Source organism: Caloenas nicobarica, chromosome Z (assembly GCF_036013445.1).
Source record: "Caloenas nicobarica isolate bCalNic1 chromosome Z, bCalNic1.hap1, whole genome shotgun sequence".
Classification (NCBI taxonomy): Eukaryota; Metazoa; Chordata; class Aves; order Columbiformes; family Columbidae; genus Caloenas; species Caloenas nicobarica.
In genome coordinates, this window is record NC_088284.1 from 89,786,743 (window position 1) to 89,805,117 (window position 18,375).

At 39.1% G+C, this 18,375-nt stretch overlaps 1 protein-coding gene across 4 annotated transcripts in view; it reads left to right on the forward strand.

Annotated features, from left to right (window-relative positions):
* The first annotated feature begins 254 nt into the window (after window positions 1-254).
* FRRS1 (ferric chelate reductase 1) overlaps window positions 255-18,375 on the forward strand; it is a 29,017-nt gene continuing 10,896 nt past the window's right edge. Inside the window, exons 1-4 of one of the 4 annotated variants that reach the window (XM_065656344.1) lie at window positions 9,337-9,424; window positions 10,353-10,509; window positions 16,657-16,852; window positions 17,069-17,205. In XM_065656344.1, coding sequence (XP_065512416.1) covers window positions 16,657-16,852; window positions 17,069-17,205 — 333 coding nt within the window. In that variant the 5' untranslated portion in view covers window positions 9,337-9,424; window positions 10,353-10,509. Of the gene's footprint in view, window positions 337-9,336; window positions 9,425-9,523; window positions 9,612-10,352; window positions 10,510-16,656; window positions 16,853-17,068; window positions 17,206-18,375 lie in introns of those variants that run through there. The other 3 variants (XM_065656345.1, XM_065656347.1, XM_065656346.1) reach the window with 3 other exon arrangements.

An 18,375-nucleotide genomic window follows, 5' to 3' on the forward strand; every position in this document is an offset into this window, starting at 1 on the left:
ACCCGGCGCCAGGCAGCGGCTCCTGCCCCATGGGCTGCGCTGCAGAACAAACACGATGTCAGCCGGGCTTAAGTGCTATACATAGTACGTGGGCAAGGCTACAAACTCAGGGGATCTGTCTTTGACCAAGAGGCAAGGTGGCTTAAACAAACCCCAAACAAAAGCCAAACGCCACCCCTCTTCTTTTGAAGCACACTGTTATCTGAATCGCTGTCACCAGACAGCCCTTAGCGTTGCTCTACACTGCAGAATGCCCGGGACAGTTGCTCCAGGCCTCTCACCACCGAAACCATGAACTGCACCCCACTGTAAAGGTCAGCCTTCCAGCTTCGGAAGGTCAGTCTATTTTTATTGCCTAGAACTACGTCAAAAAAACCCCTGTACTTCTCAATTTACAGTCACTATGTTATACTGTTTATTATTTTTGTTTATTTTCAAAGATCATATATTTTGTGGAGCTGGGAGGAGTCTGCAAAACAATTTAGGCTTTACTTCCAGTCATTCCATGTGTAAGCTTATAACATTGTCTTACTGCAATGTGTTCATCCAATTCTGATAAACTCAAGGGCAGCTCAAAGGCCTTGATATTCACGGTAACATTTCCACCCATTTCAAACTGAGCTTGCAATTTTTCAGTAGCTATTTTTTTTCCTTCCTCCTTCATCCCCTCCTCCCTCCAAACATTTTAAGAAATCTGTTTGTTCCTTATTACACTTAGCATTTTTTTGTATTGTTGAGAAATGTTTTTCTGTTGGTGTAAGTAAGTATGTCGACTTTTATGCCTCCTGACAATATCAGGATCCCTAGATAGACTGAGGGAAAATTCCTAGTAAAAGCCCCCTGTGTGTTTGTGCAGCTCTGCTAACATTCACTTCAGTGAGACTCATTCAGATGTGATTCAAATGTGATACTTCCAACCTGGATTATTTTACACAGATATTTCCTGGGTGCCCAGCAGGATTCTCCTCTCTTCATTGTCTTTCCTGAACTACTCATTCCTTACTCAGCTCGCTGGCCTGTGTGCTTTGTATACTGGGCACTTAGCAGAGGCCCAGCTCTCCTGACATGCTGACTGTTTTCTCTGAATTGGACATATCCTAGTAAAGGAGATACAACATAGGAATGGAAAATACAAGAAGCTCCCACAGGCATGACAATCATAGGAATGAAACCAAGAGACACGTCATTGAGAGATCCGGACCGTCTCTTTGCTACAGTCCTCAGCAGGCTTTGGTATCCTGAAGTGACTTTGCAGTCAGTCTGCCAGAGTCTTGCCTCTTCCTCCAGGTTTGGTGTTGTCCTGTCACAGACTGCAAATGGGGTGGGATTTAGAAATTTCATAAGCTGCTTATTCCATGAGGAAATAACACCTATGTAGCCAAGTCCTTTGCATAAATAGCTACCCCAAACCACATGCTGAATACCTTGTGAAAGGCAAGAAAAACCCAAACAGGTATTACTGAAGGCAATTTTACCACTGCTACTAAGTTTTAAAATGTGACTGGTTTTCCCTATTTGATAGGGACACTCAGCCAATTCCAATTACTAGGTTTGTACTGCCACACCTCCACTATACTATGCATTCAGACAGGTTTTGAAATGTACCCAAATTTATGAACAAGGATTTAAAAGTTTCTCAAGACAAAAGTCACTAGGAACCAAACTAGTATACAACCTCCTTATTCCAAATCCTGAAGCAGTTATTTTGACCAACATTTGTGACTGTAGCTAAAACAGATGTTAACAGTGGAAATGAAGGACTTGATCAACTACACAGCAAACAAGTTCCTTAACTACTATTAAATCACTTAGTAATTAGAACAGTATCACTTCATTTGCCTTCAATTCAATATGAAAAAAAAAAAACATTATAAACATACTGAATGAATATAGCAGGTCCCTTGATTAAGTTTAATCAGGACAGCAGAGCAGACTGCTATTATCCCTCCTCCATCAACATCACCTTTACGCTGGCACATCCCTTATAGACTTGGGGCCCGTGTTAATTTAGCAGACGCAAATTGAGCAGGCATTCTGTATGTGGGAACCCCACCGGCAAAACATCAGTGCACAAGTGCTACCATTTAGCGTTGCAGATATTGTGTAGGACACAGCCAACAGCAATCACACGTGGCATTTGCTGCGCTGGCATCTAAATGGTGGATTTCACAGTGCCATTTTATCTTCAGTTTGCAGTCTCTCTGTGTGTGACATGATATACCACAGCAGGAAACAATCAATAGTTAGTTCAAAATAAGAGTGGATACCATATCAATGTTATTATCAGGAAGTAATTTTCCAGCATTTTCAAATAAATTAACACCAGAATTCTTCAGTCCTTTTACAAACACCTTCCTAGTACTCTCTCCCTTCTCACCTTCTGTTTTGCAACACGGGATTACACAACACTCACCCTGGCAGTGGCCTCAATACACTCTGGAAAGCGTGTTCACTGGGTGTCAGATCACACGTCATGTTGCTTATGCCTGTTGTAAAGGTTATCTGTAGTAACTTAGAAAACTTACAATGACAGTACTATTTTTTTTTTCTTTAGTAGCAGAACAATAGCTCCCAATGACAACAGTAGAAGCCAACAAGCACAGAGAGAACTTAACTGAACTTTTAACTAAAATTATAGGCAGGTTCCTTTGGCCTGTATGCAGGAGATATGAGACCGTAAAATTTAAAGTGATAGCACAGTTTTTCTCAATGCCCCACACTCATGACCTGTAAATTCATGAATTAACACTGTCCTATTGTTCAAACAATAGGAAGCTTCAGAGATGTTGAATCTTCTGTCTAGCTTTTGTCTTCTAATGGGGAGATCTCATCCAGAAATGCAAACCTGATTTTGAAAGAAAGCTGCTTTTCTTTAAAACTGTATGTCTGCAATTTGATTAGACTGCAGTTTTTTTCTGTGAGTTAGATCTTTGCTGTGCAGTGGCTGAAAACAAGTGCTGTTCTTAGGCACATTATGTGCCCAGCAGGCATTTACATATGGCCTTGGACATTAGAATCCAGTATTGAGAGGAAATATTGGTCAGAACATGGAAGTAATCACCTGCAGCCTATTTTTTAAAAAAAATTCTCTTCTAAATAGCTAAACAGATTGCAATAGCCTCATAGGCAGGGAATAAATAGTAGGCTGGAATAAAAATGTCTATATAAATAAGAAATCAAAATGAGATGGAGAGGCTAAGACACTAGCCTATGCAGTTTGTTCTTACTGAACATGTAAATGCCCTTTCCTCTGATTTCTTGGCAGTGTTGTTTGACCTTTCAAAGATGAACCTGGTGTCATCATGAATTTTTGGATGACAGAAACATTTATGGTTTGTTTTTAAACACAGCTCAGCCATTCTTTTACTGTGTGGCCTCAAATAATCAATGCTCTCTGCTTTAACTTCTGTATAAAGTTAGACTGCTATTATTTTCTAATAGAAAATTGTAAAATTCAATGCATTTATCTTTAAAGAGGTCTAAATAAAATTTTATTATAGTTACATGTAGCTTTTCTTGTAGTTGCTTAAGATACATTTAACTGTGCATTAGCTAACAGCATCACATTAATTTGATATAAATAATCTTCTGCAAATGTGGTAACTTGGCAAACAAAAATTTAAGTGAAGCCACTGAATGTTATTCTCATACTTACTTAGTTAAGTGTAAAATAAATTCACATGTACTGGGTCAATTTTTGTTTTACAAGGAGAACATATTGCACCAGTTTGCTGAAACACTACCAGCACTTTTCCTGTAAATTGTTTTTCTTTCTACTGTATCAAACTATACTGAGAATACCATGGATGTTTTACTGGTCCATTAAAATAATAATCCTTAAATCTTATCTAGACAGTTCTTTAAGCTCAAATGGTAAAAAACTGATTGGACTTGTATCTGGTGTATAAAATTGGCATCTGATTTTTAAGCAAAGAAGTAACTATGTACTAAGGCCTGAGGTTATCTGAAAGCTAATACTGAGGTCTGTGGGCCGTAGTGATTTAAAGAGTCGGCTACGCTGTGGTATTTTGCAGATGTCACCAAATGTGTGACTACAGCAAGCATTTGTTTTAAAAGATAATTTTCATCTCTTCCTCATCTTCATGCCTTGAAACAAATTCCTTATTTCTTACTGACAAATCTCTTTCAGACCCAGACCTCTTCTCAACCAATTTTTGCATTCTACCACCAATTTAAACATGAGCAGGAAGATGTTGCAAGGGTGGTTTGCACTAGAATGCTTCAAACCTTAAATTCAGACTGACAAATCTTTTGCCATATAGGAATCATTTACAGTTGAACTATCACCAAATGCTGCTACCAGAAATTCAAAGTCCTTACTTGATGTTTGTCTTGTTCATATTATCAGATCTTTTGGCTAGCCATGAACTTGAGCTTAGGAGTGCTGCTCAGAAGTAGCTTGCCCATACCTGGGCAGCAGCTCTCAGGGGAACTCTCAGGACGCAGGAATTACTGCTGTACGCTGGGGCAAAACTGCTGCTGCGCAGTTCTTCAGAGTCTCTTACCTCTGCGCAACCCGCTGGCTCTCCTTTCCAGCTCAATTCTTATTGGAGGATGAATTGCTATCTCATACAGTAGTGCAGTATTGATAATTTGCCTCTGAACGTGTCAGTGACATATTTGCTGGTTCCCTGCAGGTGCTGTGCAGTAGGTTCCCCCCAAAGTTTGGAACTTCCTTGGAGGTACCGACTTGCACAGATGATGTACTAACCTGGCTCTGCAGGAGACAGCTTTCCACACCATCCTTGGACTGGGTCCCTTTACACCTCACTTGATACTCCTCTGTGCTCATCAAGTGAGGATTGCTGTTTATAGGACTTGAAAGCTGGTATGAAACGATCTTCTCTCTTCTCCAAACTCTCCTATGTTGGATATGCCTTTTACCAGCTCTGTTATAGCCTGACCAGTTTGTTAGCTTTTGGAAGTCTCTGCAAGCATTTAGGTGAGACTTGCTAAAGTAAGAGCTAAAATCCCCGCAAGCATTCCTACCGAGCACACTCAAACGTCACCACACAGCTCCTCCACAGGGGTACTGGGCATGTATGAACCAGCATGTTGCTTTAACCAACAGCATTGCACATCATGGATCATCCCTACAGAACCATTGCTCATGCTTGAGCTCAGAGCAATCTCAAACCCCACAGCCTGAACAAAGAATGCAGTTACAAGCCATGAAGGAGACAAATTGAGAGCTGCTGAGAAGGTGAAAAACTGGAAGTGGGTTGTTTGTGAAAGGACCTCTGAGATGGAAAAGACTGGGAAAATCAGTTCCTACTCTGAAGGAAAGTTAGAAGGAAAAAAGCTGTGGGGCAGAGGTGGAATTGAGATTGGCTGGCAAAGAAACTGATCGGCATGCAGAAAGGCACTGTACGAGATTTGAATTAATCTTGTAATTCTACATTATGAATTGTGTAATCGGGTCTAAAGTGCCTTAAACTGAAGCACTTGCAGGTCAATGCTTTTGCCAGCAAGCTCTTTGCTCCCTGTGAAATGGAATAATAGCATCTCATCACACCTTGCTGATATAATAAAATTAATAATTTTTAAAAGCACCAATGATGAAAAATATAGAAAACTCAATAAAGTTAATAATTCAATACTTTTAGTAGTATGCATCAGATAAAGCAATGTTCCACATCCCTTGAAGTGAGTAAAATGATTTTACTGCAGTCCTTTAACCATTGATTTAATTGTGCTGTGCACTGAATTAAGTGGAGGTTGCCATTACATCATAGCACCTATACAGGCATGGCTCAAATCATATCAGGTAACCAAACTAAATTATTTCCTTTCAGATAAGCAAGGAAGTACTATTATTGGGGTAGTTCAGCTACTGATGTGTCAGGATAGAAATACAAAACCGAGTGGGTTTCTATGTAGTAAAGAGTGGAAAACCTCATTTTACTTAGTGGCTACTGCCACCAGGTGGCTAGTCGGCGTAATTGACTGAAAGCCGTAAAATGCTTTTTTTCTTTTCAAATACCTCTGGGTAAACAAGTATTGTCGTATAAATACATTTCCAAGTGTGAATTTTTATGTGTGACATAAAATTTAAAAATAGTGAAAGTAAAAAGGGCTGATTAGTAAAGAGGATATAGACCAAAGGGAAGCAGACATAAAAAGGATATTTCTGGAAGTCAGTGGAATACATTTCTCTAGTTTGTAGGTTAAGAGTAAGTCAGTTGATAAAACAAATAAGTATGAAACAGTGCCAAAGCTCAAGGGAAAAGAATTAATTAATTATGGGAAAAATATGTCATCCTACATTGTGACTTTTATCATCATTTATTTCCTTTTAGATGGTCAGGATTGTTTTGATGACTCAACATGCCTCTCTCTTTGGAGGAAAAAAAGCATACTCATATTACTTTTGTAGGAAAAAAGTCTTCCTATCTAAGACAATATTATTGTTGTTATTTCCTAATATATATTTAGCTAAGATAATAATGCTGAAAAGCTTGAAAAATGCTGAAGTCCAGTCTTGTAAATGTGGGATACACAAGAGGGAGATGAATAAATACAGGTGTCAGGACTGTTCTCTTCACAGGAAGACCAGTATCCCGCATGTATTTGCCAGAATCTAAATGCCCTTTTTCAAACACATGTGAACATATCAAACCAGAAAACAGTGGTAACAAAAACTTCCTAGATCCAAGTTATCCATCATCAAAACAATCTGATAGGGATTCAGCCTTTTTGCACATCACTTGATTTGAACTCAAGCAATATTTCACTCTGATAATGTTGCCAGTAGCATAAAGAAACCATCTGCCTAGTGAACACATATATGAAACTTGAGCAAGGGCTGACCTTCTAAAATAACACAGTTTTTGCTCTATAGTTAGCTTAATACCTAAGAGGAAAATTAATTACAAGGAACCATGTAACAACACGGGTTCTCTTGAGACCTAGCTTCAATGGCTTATTGTTTTTCATATTACGTTGGGCTTGAAAAATATCAGGATATGCTCTGGACAGCACAATATTTAATTTCCAAAATTATATATATTCTACTTAATTGTTTCCTCAGTTCTTAAGCAACAGACGTTCCCCTTTATATACTCAGCATGAAGTCTCCCTTATGAAAGTGCTGGTGCTTTCAAAATTACAAGCTGTCACTTAGTTCCTTGAGGTCCTGTAACAAACTATGCAAAAAAAGTCATCAGCTTCTTTTCATGTTAGATGTTGTTCATTTGCCACTTGACATCGTCATTCTCTGACATAGTTCAATGGTTGATTACACAACTTTCTCTCTCCTCAGGCTTGCAGGAAGATTATAAAACAACCGCCAGCCCTCTATATCTCTGATCATTTGGTTAAGCTAGAAACTTCTGCTTTGCGATAAATACAGAATTCTTATGACCACACTAACAACTATAATTGCAGTACACTTTACAAAGAAAATGCATCTGCAGACTTTTTATAGTTCATATATCCTAATGCATTTTATTTCTTTGATACATATTGGATACTGACACTTGACAAATTAGCATGCAGTACTCTTTCACAGAAATATTTTCATTAAAGCTGTAGAACTCTTGAGTATTATTTTTTTTTTTTTAATTAAGGAGACTAGTATATTTGCATAGCACGTCCTTCCAGACAGATTGGTGCTTGCCTATGCAGGAGGAGTATGAGTACTTGTAGTTAGAAAGTAATTTTATTTTCCTGGGGGAGGCGGGGTTCTTCCCCCCTGCCCCCCAGTTTTCTTGCTCTGTAGCTCTTTGGCAACAGCCAACACCTTCTAAAATAAGAAAAGCTATAAAATGAGAAGCAAAACAGTATTCCCTCCTTTATCTGGTTTACCTTTCACAGATAAATGAATTTTTTTTCTTAAACTCTGATTTCAGTTTCCAACAGGCCTGTAGCTTGCATTTTCATCCCTCCTTGTGGGTCTTAACGAGGAAATTACTTCCAGATATTCATATATTTATAATAGTGTTTCAGAAGTATACACCTCATCTTGTCCATGAGCCAAGACCCTAAAATAAGATCTTAAAAATATTTGGATATTAATTCTACTATAACCTGTGTAAGTTATGAACCTAAATATTGTGAAGAATATTGGTCACTGTGGTCACCAGAGTTTTCATACTGTAAATGTATTTATGTTAGTATTTGTCATACTAATAATGTATCTGCAAGGAAGGCCATTTTTAATCAGCATAAACTAGAGACACACAAACACTTAATGAAGCATGTATGTATTTGGGCTTATGATTTTATCAAACTCTTTCATATTTTGGGGACTTTATGAACAGCTGTTGCAAACTGATGTTCCACCCCTCCAGCTAAGGGGAAATATCTGTATTTAATTTTAAGCTATTGATTATGCATGATCTTTCCTCAGGTGCTGTACACTTAGTGAGATCTCAGCCTCCCAGTGACTTGCACAAGCAAGATAATACAAGTGTAACGGTCAAATAATTTGTCTGATTAGGCAAAGTAGTTCATTATGGTTTTTCAAATTAAATATATCTTATAACATGCTATTACAGAGTAACTCTAAGGTTAATGTTGCTTTTATAAAAACTGAGAAAACAGTAGAACACATAGAGCATTTGCAAGCCTGCTAGATTTTAATAGCTAGTGCTTTTCAAGAAAATGACTAAATTAATAGTATTAACTAGAACTACTCAGAACTGTTAATAAGCAACTGAATTACTAGAGCCCTCCAGTCAAAGTGTTTGTTAACACAAACATAATGTTTCTATTTTATGGGAGGGCACTATTAAATAATTGCCTTTTTTGTGCCGCTTTGATTTACGAGCCATTGAGAACTTGGAATAAAAGAAAAGCACAACTCTGAGAAGCCTGCGGAAGCAACCGCAGTTTCTGCCAGCAAAGCCCAGTTACAGCCAGTACTTATTTGCTTTCTTGATAAGAAAAACCTGATTTTGCAAACACCTTCAGGCACGCGACAGACCGCGCAGATGAGCTCTGCGAGCTTTCACAAGGACAATCTCTCAGGAAAACCCGCGGGGCAAGGCTCGAGTTGCAAAACCAGGACCTTCACCAACACCTCCGAGGTCTGAAGGCTGCAAAGAAACTACGTGCCCTTAACACACGCCCCAGGTTCTGCTCGGGATTCACAACTGGCAGCAACTTACGCGAGAGCACGGAGCGTCTCAGAGGGCCCGGCCCGGCCCGCCCGTCCCCGGCGCCCCCGCGGCAGCGGCCCGGCCCTGGGCGAGCCCCCCCGGCAGCCTCTGCCCGCCCCGCTCTTGTGCCCTCCGCGGGGAGAAGCCGGAGCGGCAGAAGGGGCGGGCCGGCCCGCCCGCCGCTGCCCGCTGCCTTTTCTGCGGGAGCGGTGCCGGAGGGGAGAGCGGAGCTGCGCGGAGCGCGGGGCTGTGTCAGCCGGGACACTGCTGGAGCTCAGAGCGCTTTGGTCAAACCAGCGCCGGTGAGTGCTCAAAGTACTGCAAGCTTCTTGAAAACTACACATGCTTAATAGAGTATCTACAGCAGCTGTGAAGCAAATTAAATTCTGGTGAAGCTTTTGGAGCACCTTGTAGCTTCTTCCTTTCACACAAGCATTTCTGAATTCCTATAGAAAAAACTCTTAAGCATGTTTGCCTGATTGAGTAAAGGTAAGCTAGGACTTACTTTATGTGGAAGCGAGGCCAACTATGTGCCTCTTGTATCTTGTTTGCTTCTTAATGTTATGTAAATATTACTTTCTTTTTCTCTTTCATTAATGTACATAGGAGATAGCTGTACATTAACTGTTACAGTAAATGTGTTGATCCTGTTGTTGGATTTGCTTGTTTGGGTAACAAACTGTCATTTTTATGTTGGCCTGCAACTTGGAGTTCTTCGTATAGATAAAAGTTTGCAAGGTTGGGGCCTTAAAGATTATATGCATAAAAATTATACACATAAAGATTGCATAGTGGGATATAGGGAGAAAAAAAAAAGAGTCCTATTGTATTCTTTGAGATAGCTTATCCCTCTTCTAAAAAAGAGTGTTTCTTGGCTGGGGAGCAATTGCATGGCAAGCTTGGAAATCATGCTCCAAACTTGTACCAACTTGTGCTTTGAGGAAAAATGTATAAAAAATGGTGGTTTGCTTAGTTTTGTTCCCCCCCCCAGCTGCACCAGAAGATAATTAAATTAATTGCTTAATTTGAAACTCTGAGGTCTGTGGAAGCACATGTCTGACAAAGCAAAGGAAGCTGCAGGGTTGGTGCTTCATTATGACTTAACACGCTTCAGCTGAAGCGTGGGGTCTGATGTGCGCAATCTGGGAAGCACTATAAAATGTGTGCCTGCAGCGAAGAATGCTCTTACAAATGTTTCCTTTTTTGTGTGTGTACCGTTTTTTTTTTCAGACAAACTTCCTCTGATCCTGGTTATGATAAAGGTTAATACTGTTAAATGCAGGTCAAATAGAAGAGATTACAATGTGATGTGAGTTGTCTTATAAGTAGAAAGCTAATAGCAATTTCACTCAGACTTAGTTGCTATAACAGAAGCACTGGCTGTAAGGTAAGTACCTATGTTTAAAGCGTTATAAAAACTCATTTTGAAATGTACAAGCCTTGATGTTCTCTCTGAATGTGTACTGAGTACAAAGGCCCATGAGCCTGAGGTGTGTATATTTTGTTATCTTGTGGGCATGGGGGAGAGGGTGTATGTGCTTATTTTTAAAAGTAATGAGTTATTGTTAATGTGAGTGCTACTTGTTTTCTGCTCTACCTATTGCAATGTGGCCACGTTTAAATGGGCAGGAGAAGTTAACCCAGGCCTTTTTTCTGAACTCGGAGGTAAGGTGACTCTTGGATAGTGAGGCCATCTGCTTTTGCTTTGTAAAAAAGTATTTCTAAAGAAACATGGTACAAACACCTTCTGTTAATACAATTTATTCTCCTTTAGACAGCTTTTTCCTTTCGTTTGCCTTCTTGTCTGATGGCGCTCAGGAGAAGTTCTGGCTATGGTAGTTTTTTGCACCTTTGAACTGGTAATAAGTTTACTTTGTCTCTCCTCTCATTTCTTCTTTCTCTCGAAAACTAGTGTTAAATTTTGTACTCTGCAGCTAATGAAGTTCTTTTAAACAGCTGAAAGAAGGTAATTGCTGTGTAGGGATCCTGAGTCTGTGTGTGAATGTTGTGCTCTTGAGGAATTAGTCTATGAGGGCTTCCTTAGCTGTTGATACCTGCAGGGAGTGTAGGAGCTTTTTCAACACAAGAGGGAGTAACTTAATAACTTCCATTTATCCAAATCCAATTACTGTAAGATTGTATGCTAAGTATCATTAAAATGTTCTTACTAAATTTTGACATGGTTGTTTCAGGCTTTTAAAGATTCTGTTCCTTAAATTGTAGTGCTTTTTTTTTTTTTTCCCAACTTATTCTTCCCTCCTCTCTACTTAAGAGGAGGAGGCAACTCCTGAATGAATGGAGTAATAAATCCTAAATGTTCAACAAGTGTAGTTGTATTGCATTGAAACTTTACAGAAGCTTGTAGTTCTTACTATGCGCAAACCTCTATTTCTCTTTGCAGTCTGCCTTGCCAGGCAAAATTTCTTGTAGTTAAGCCGCAGATCATTACTTTAGCCTTTAACAATTAATATTTTATTTATCATAGAGGTGCTGTTTTCTTGTCATGGTGCATCATAATTATGAAGAATGCGAGGCTACTTCATCTCCATACTAGTTGAAATGGTTGTTTCTCATTTGCTTTTTGAGGAATATCTGTTGCAGGTTCTCAATGAACTTTTTTTGTCTGCCTCTTATTTAAAGTAACTGTTCTGCATCCAACTACTGTTGGGATTTGTGGTCATGCATAGGGTACCTTTGGGATCTCTATTCTGATTTTTCTATGTGACTTTCCTCCAAATTTCTGGTGGGTTGTGTGCAATGTAAGGAAGGGTGCTCTAACAAAAAGCTTAATTTCTGTCTTGAGTGCTGACCAGCCCACTAAACATATAAAATAATTTGGTAGTATGGCTCAAGAGATGCTTGACAGAAACTTTAGACTGCTTTAGAAGTCAACTGTTAGTATTGAGTAATCTCTATATGAAATTGAAGTTTACAGTTACAATCAAGATTCATATAAAATAAATATTAAATGACATTCCAATTACTCAGCTTCCTTGGAAAACCTTAACTTCTTTCTGAAGCATTTTGCCCAAGTTAGGCAAGGGTGCTGAAGAGATGCCTGTTACTCTATGTTTTTTTGGCTTGCTGTTAATTTAGGGCTGTATTGTGAATGGCTTCAAGTATGCAGTTTTCTCCGTTCCTCTGCCCTGAGAGTTACATGGTATTTGAAACACTTAGAGTTACAGGTAATGATGAAGTTTCTTGAAACAAACTTGTTCTGAAGCTTTCTTTCCTGCCGGGGGTGTGAGTTTTATACTATACTGAAGATTTAAGTAGAGAGGGTGGGGAGGAAATAATAAATTTGCAGTCATTCTTCAAACTCATAAGTATTCAAGTATTTTTTTCTATTCCAAAACAAGGTATGAACGTAGTGTTTGAATAACTGTCTTGCACTGTAATGGTGTGGTATATGCTAGTATCTAATCTCTCTGTAGAGAAAGGACTCCTGGATCTTACACTGTCTTTTGTTGTGTACAACCTGTTGAAAAGTCTGTGCCTAGTACAAGACTGACTAAAATCAGCAATCAGCACTATGTGGCTGTGTTCTGATGATGGAGCCAGTGTGCTCTGAAGCACATCCTTGTAACCCTGACGGGGGCATTTGTTGGTGCACCTACTGCATGGTGTGCAGCTGGCAGGTAGGGTGGAGGAAGGAGGTTATTTGTACTCTCAGGCCTTTGGTGAACACAAGCATTTCAGTGTAATGCATTTGTCTTGGAAAACAAGTCACTGGATAGTGCAGAAATGCTTAAACTCCCTGTTGTTCTAGGCTGCTCAAATGATAGCAAGTTAACAAAAACGGTGGAGAATTGCCAGTTGAAAAATGCTGCAGGAATTGGCTTTTATGTTTGTTAATATCATCATGATTCAGTCCTGAAGTCAATTATTCTTATTCCTCTTTACTACAGGGAACTCGACTGTCTGTTAATTAGTAGGCTGCCACCAATGAGTTGCATTTCAAAGGGCTGTAAATAAACCACTACAGCCAAATCTTCTTAATACAACTTGCAAGCAGAATCTGTCAAGAAGGACATATCTACAACTTATACTAAGTTATAGTAGAAACTGAGGGTATTAGAATGTGAAGTAACTGTGTGTGGTTTGTTTTTTTCTAATTCACATGTGTTTCTGAGAGAAGTAGAATAGAGTAACAATTCTGTAAGATGTGATAGATTTGATCAGTCTCTCAGGTCCCTCTTGATACAGGCGGAGAACTGTTTTTATTTTTACGTTATTCTTTAAAAGTAATTTATTATTTTGTGGTGAGGTTAAGCATGATTCACATGTTACACTTCAGCTTTCCTGAACTTAACTTCTCCATAACAAATCCTTTTGCCATTAATCCTAATGCTTTTTATTGGGGGTTGTACGCTATTGTGGCTGTAGAACTGCAGTCAGAGCAAAGAGGAAACCATGTAGTGCCCCAGAAGAAGAGTTGATTGTTTTATACAGGAGCGACTTGTTGCTTGCCAGTGGCTGAGTTCTGTTGGTTGGTTGTTTAGCAAAACAGATAATTTATTGTGCAAATACTTGACTGAGGATGGATATAATTGCTTATTGATCTTCAGCCTGAGTATAAAGACAGTTTTTCTTTTCCGAAGAATTGCTTGTTGCTGATTCATTAGTTTAATTATGTGTCTTCCTTAGGTGCTTTTTTTAGTATTGTTCATTTTTGAACTACTAATGATATGTGCTCAGTTTTCCAGACTAACTCACTTTTGCCTTCTCTTGCCCAGGCTGTCAGATCCGTGAGGGCATGACATACTATTTCGTGCTCTTGTAACAAATACTTTTTTAGAGCCAAAGGAGACATCCTAACCTGCTTATATGAGGAAGTTATAGGCATCTCTTGGATTTCCCTTTTCCCTTCCTGTACATTCAGATTTCGTATTCTCGTCTTTCTTGCTCACTGTGATTGGGATGAGGCTTGTTTTGAACAGGTCTTGGCTGAAGGCTGAGGTGATGTGTGCGTGTTGCAAAAGGAGGTGAGGAGGCACAGTGAGGTGCTAGCTGAATTGGGGGCAGCAGATGAGTGATTGTAAACTTCTATTTTTGCTTATTGTAAACTACAGTTTTAAATAGGATATTCTCCTATATTATTATTTTACTATGGTATTTGTGTTAAAGTTTAGAATTCTTTAATTTGAAATTAAAGAATAATTTCTTAAAGCTCGACTTTTCCAGAATGTTGACCTATTGTATTGTTTTGTTTACAATGACACTTTAGGAGATATCTTCCTAAAAATACAAAATTAATCTTTAACCATAGAATGACTGATGTTATAAGAGTGCTTCCCATCTTTGTCTTTTGCTTTGTAAGTGGAACACATGGTATTGTGACGTATTTCCAGATTAGAGGAGGAAAGGGACTTCTCCAGGCAACTGAGTAAGTGTTGTTTGAGGAAGGCTAAATTTTAATATAGAGATTACTATTCTTTATAGTATTTAGCCCATATCATTGAACATGCATAGAGAAAGCTACTCTTGTACAGTTAACCCTGTTTAAACAGGAGAAGAGGTTTTAAAAAATTCCTACTCAGTACAGTACTTCTTTCAGATCTGGGGCTTTTTCATTCTCTTAATCTCTGCTGCTTCCTATTCTGACAGCTTTTGAGTCAGCCGAGTCTGCCAAAGAACATTTTGTGTTTCATTTTATATCCCTACCACATCCTCTGCTACTTAAACTAGAATACTAACCTACTCTTTTTCTTGTCTCTGCAGTACGCAGCCTTATCTCTTCTGGTACCAACTGGTTTTGAAGATTTCACTGATGCATATTAAAGCTGTTTTAATGCCACTGTAGTACTGAACCTTAGTCCTTAGCTTCCTATAGGCTTCCTTAATGTATGAATAAAATCATGTTGATGTAAATTTGTGACAGTTTGGAGAAGTGTTGGAACTAAAAGGAAAGGCTTACTTTAACGAGAAGTAAAAGATATTATCATAATGTTATCTTGAATATTTGGGAGGAGGAGTTGAATGTGGTGTGTGTGTGTTTGTGGTGTTGGTGTGTTTTGTTTTTGTTCGGTGTGTTGTGGTGTGTTTGGTTTTTTTTCCCCCCCAGTTCCTGGAATGTAACTGTTCAACCCCCTCTCATCTCTGATTTTTCTTCTATTTGCTAGTGTAAGTTTGCCGAGGAGCTGTTATGTTGAAGTACAAATGTGGCATTTTCCTGGATATTGTGGAGTTTTAGCACTGAATGTATGAGAACTTTGGAAAAGTTAAGATTGATGACTCTTAAAGTGTGCAAGACCAAGGACATGCCTTGTCTTAATTTGGCTGCTTTTTAGGTATCAGAGCTCAGTCTGAAGTGGCTTTGTGCTCTTTCTATCTTTGCATCCATATGTGATGTTGGGGAACTTCATAACCTGATACTAGTTATCATTTGGTGCAAAGTGGGCATGACTCTTCCAGAAGGCAGACCTACTTGCCTGATGTGTGTTCCATTAGAGCTGATAACCTGCTTCTTGTGCCTAAGGATTGAAAGGAGGTTTATCTCTGTTCTCCTGGCGTTTTGGACATGCAAACGCTTTTTCTTGCTGGCTAAGATGTTCTGTAAACCACCGTACAACTGTAAGCTCTGCGTTCTGCTAAGGAATGAAACAATTACCACAGCTTTTTTTGAAAACAGGATTGTGGCAGAGTAAAACATTAAAAAATGAATGCTGAAATTAGGGTTCATATAACTGTTTTGGGTCATACTACCTACATATTTTTTGTGTATACTGTTCCCCCAATGAGAGTGTGACAAACAGCGATATTGTTTGACTAATTGACTGGAAGTCCAATATTCAAATGGAAGAGTTCCAAGGAGAAGTCTTGTGCTTGTCTGCCACAAACATACATATTTATTTGTTTGTATCTTTATATCAAATTCCTGCTTTGTGCATGTAGAAAATCTATTTCTGACATTCGACAAGTTTAGCTTCCCTGCAGAAAGAAGAACTTGTTACTTGGGAATTATTTGTCATATGTGAAGAAATAGACACGAGTTGTGGAAACAGAAGGCAGTCCGTAATGATGCACAATTTGGAGCTGTGATTAATAACAGAGTGGGCTTGGTACGACTAGCTGTGTAATTCCTAAGTACTGTGGACCTTTATACATCAATGAAACATGTTTTAAGGTCCATCTGTCCTGTGCCAGATGTTTAAGGGACTTGGATTTTTTTTTTTTGGAGGGGGGGTTAGCAGGGGGGAGAGAACAGGAGAGTTGTAAGCAAAAGAAATGTAAAAAGTGATGTCAAAATGTACTGAGAGAAATAATCCTCCCCAGTGGATGGAGGGGATCCCTCTACTGTCAATACTCTTGATGGCCTGAAACATGGTATCTATGAACATTCTTGCAAAGTCTGGCAGTTATCAGAAGTACACCTTACCTTTAGCTTCTGCAGCTGGGAGTACTATCTTCTCATGCATGCTTTTGTTCTAAACATGTTTTTAAATTTCAGTGTTCAACTGACTCTTCTACAGGTGAGTGGTGACCTGTAATTAAATGTTTGTATTTAATTGTCCGTTACTCTTACTTTATATAGATGGAGCTGCCTGGTCTTGCTTTTGCTCTTTGGATGTTTATTTGCTTCTGTGCATCTGTGGATGGCTATCCGAATGGAAAAGTAAGAGAAGCCTGCACTAGCATGATACCTTGTCATGGTGGCTCTCCACAACTGTCACCTGAGCACACGATTACAGTGGATAAGACTAAATTTAAACCAGGGGACAACATAGAAGGTATTGTGTCAGTCATAGCTGAAGAGTTTAATTTACTGTTTCTTTGTGTTATAACATGTCTTCACTCAGCTATACTCAATTTATCTTGTTGAATCTTGTTCATGTGATCCATTTAGCAGTCATTCAGAGCTTGAAAAATGAGTTTCTGGTGGTCATTGAAATATTCAGTTTTTCCTCTGGAGAATATTTCAACTTCCTTTTATTTTTCTTCTTCAGTTCATCTGTCTGGACCAGAATTTGAAGGATTTTTCATACAAGCCCGGGATGCAGATCACCTGGATAGCCCTGCGGTTGGTTCTTTTGTGTTAGCTGACCGGAGACTTTCTCAGCTTCTGACATGTGGCCGTACCAAGGTATAGTGTGGTATCTGAAAATGGGATGTCAGGTACTGAGGTGTCTGTACTCAACCATGTCTGCAATAGGACAGATCTAAGCAATGTAATCTTCTTTGAGCTCAGGGTGTCTCTAAGGAAATTGGCGTAACTTGCGGTATAGAGGCCACAGTCCACTACAGCTCTGTCAGACTATTCTTATATTCTTATGAATAATTTAAACTAGCCTGGTGGTAGAAGGCTATTGACCGCTGCAGGAAGATGCAGCATTCATAACATAACTTTTATTCGTGCACAATGAATGTAGCGTATTCCTGCTTATTGTACTTAATATGACAAAAAGGAGGGCATGCTCTATTTATTCTGAGGAGAAGAGTCGTCAATCATTTTTCATGCTTGTTAAGGACAGAGAAAATGTTTTACAGCAAGGAAAGTTTAGCTCAGTTATTGTGGTAAACTAACACCAGAATAGACTATTTTCTTTAGTGTTGCTCTGTCAGTTACTCTTAATGGAGCCTTCCTAGTAACAGGTTAGATCACAATCTTCAATATCCGTTTTAGATAAATTGATTTTGCCATGTGCAAGTGATGTGAACTGTGGGTGGTGTTCCAGCAACCCACTTGAACTTCATGAACATATATTGTCATCTGAGCTGGTGTGGACAAAGTTCTCAATCTGCCTAGATATATTTTGTCTTCTCTCCACTTCTATCACCTGCTCCCCAGTGGCATCCAATTAATGCATTCATCAATGCCATAAAGCTATGGGGATGTCTGAGTTGTGCCGTCTGTGCTCTGGGGACTTAGTTCAGTGCTGTGTCTGATCTGTTTGTATTGTGCAAATAAATCACTGATCCCAAAACTGCTTTTTGTTTTTGTCCTTTGGAATACTAGTTCTGTTCTTGCTATACAGTCATTGTGCTGTCCCTTCATGCTCTTACTGTCAAAAAGTAGGGCATAATCACACCATTTCTGCACAAATGCCACAGGGACCTCTGTCTCATCCTTGGAGTCTTCTGGATTGAAAGACCTCTAGTTGTTCCTTTGAGCCTTAAAGTTTGTTAGTATGTGTAAGTTTCAGTGGTAGATTTTATTGGAGTTAATGATGACTGACTGGGAAAGAGCCAGTTGCACTGGGTCTGTGCTGTGTAATGGTGCAGTGTCTGTTTAGGATTGAGCTGCAGACTGTCA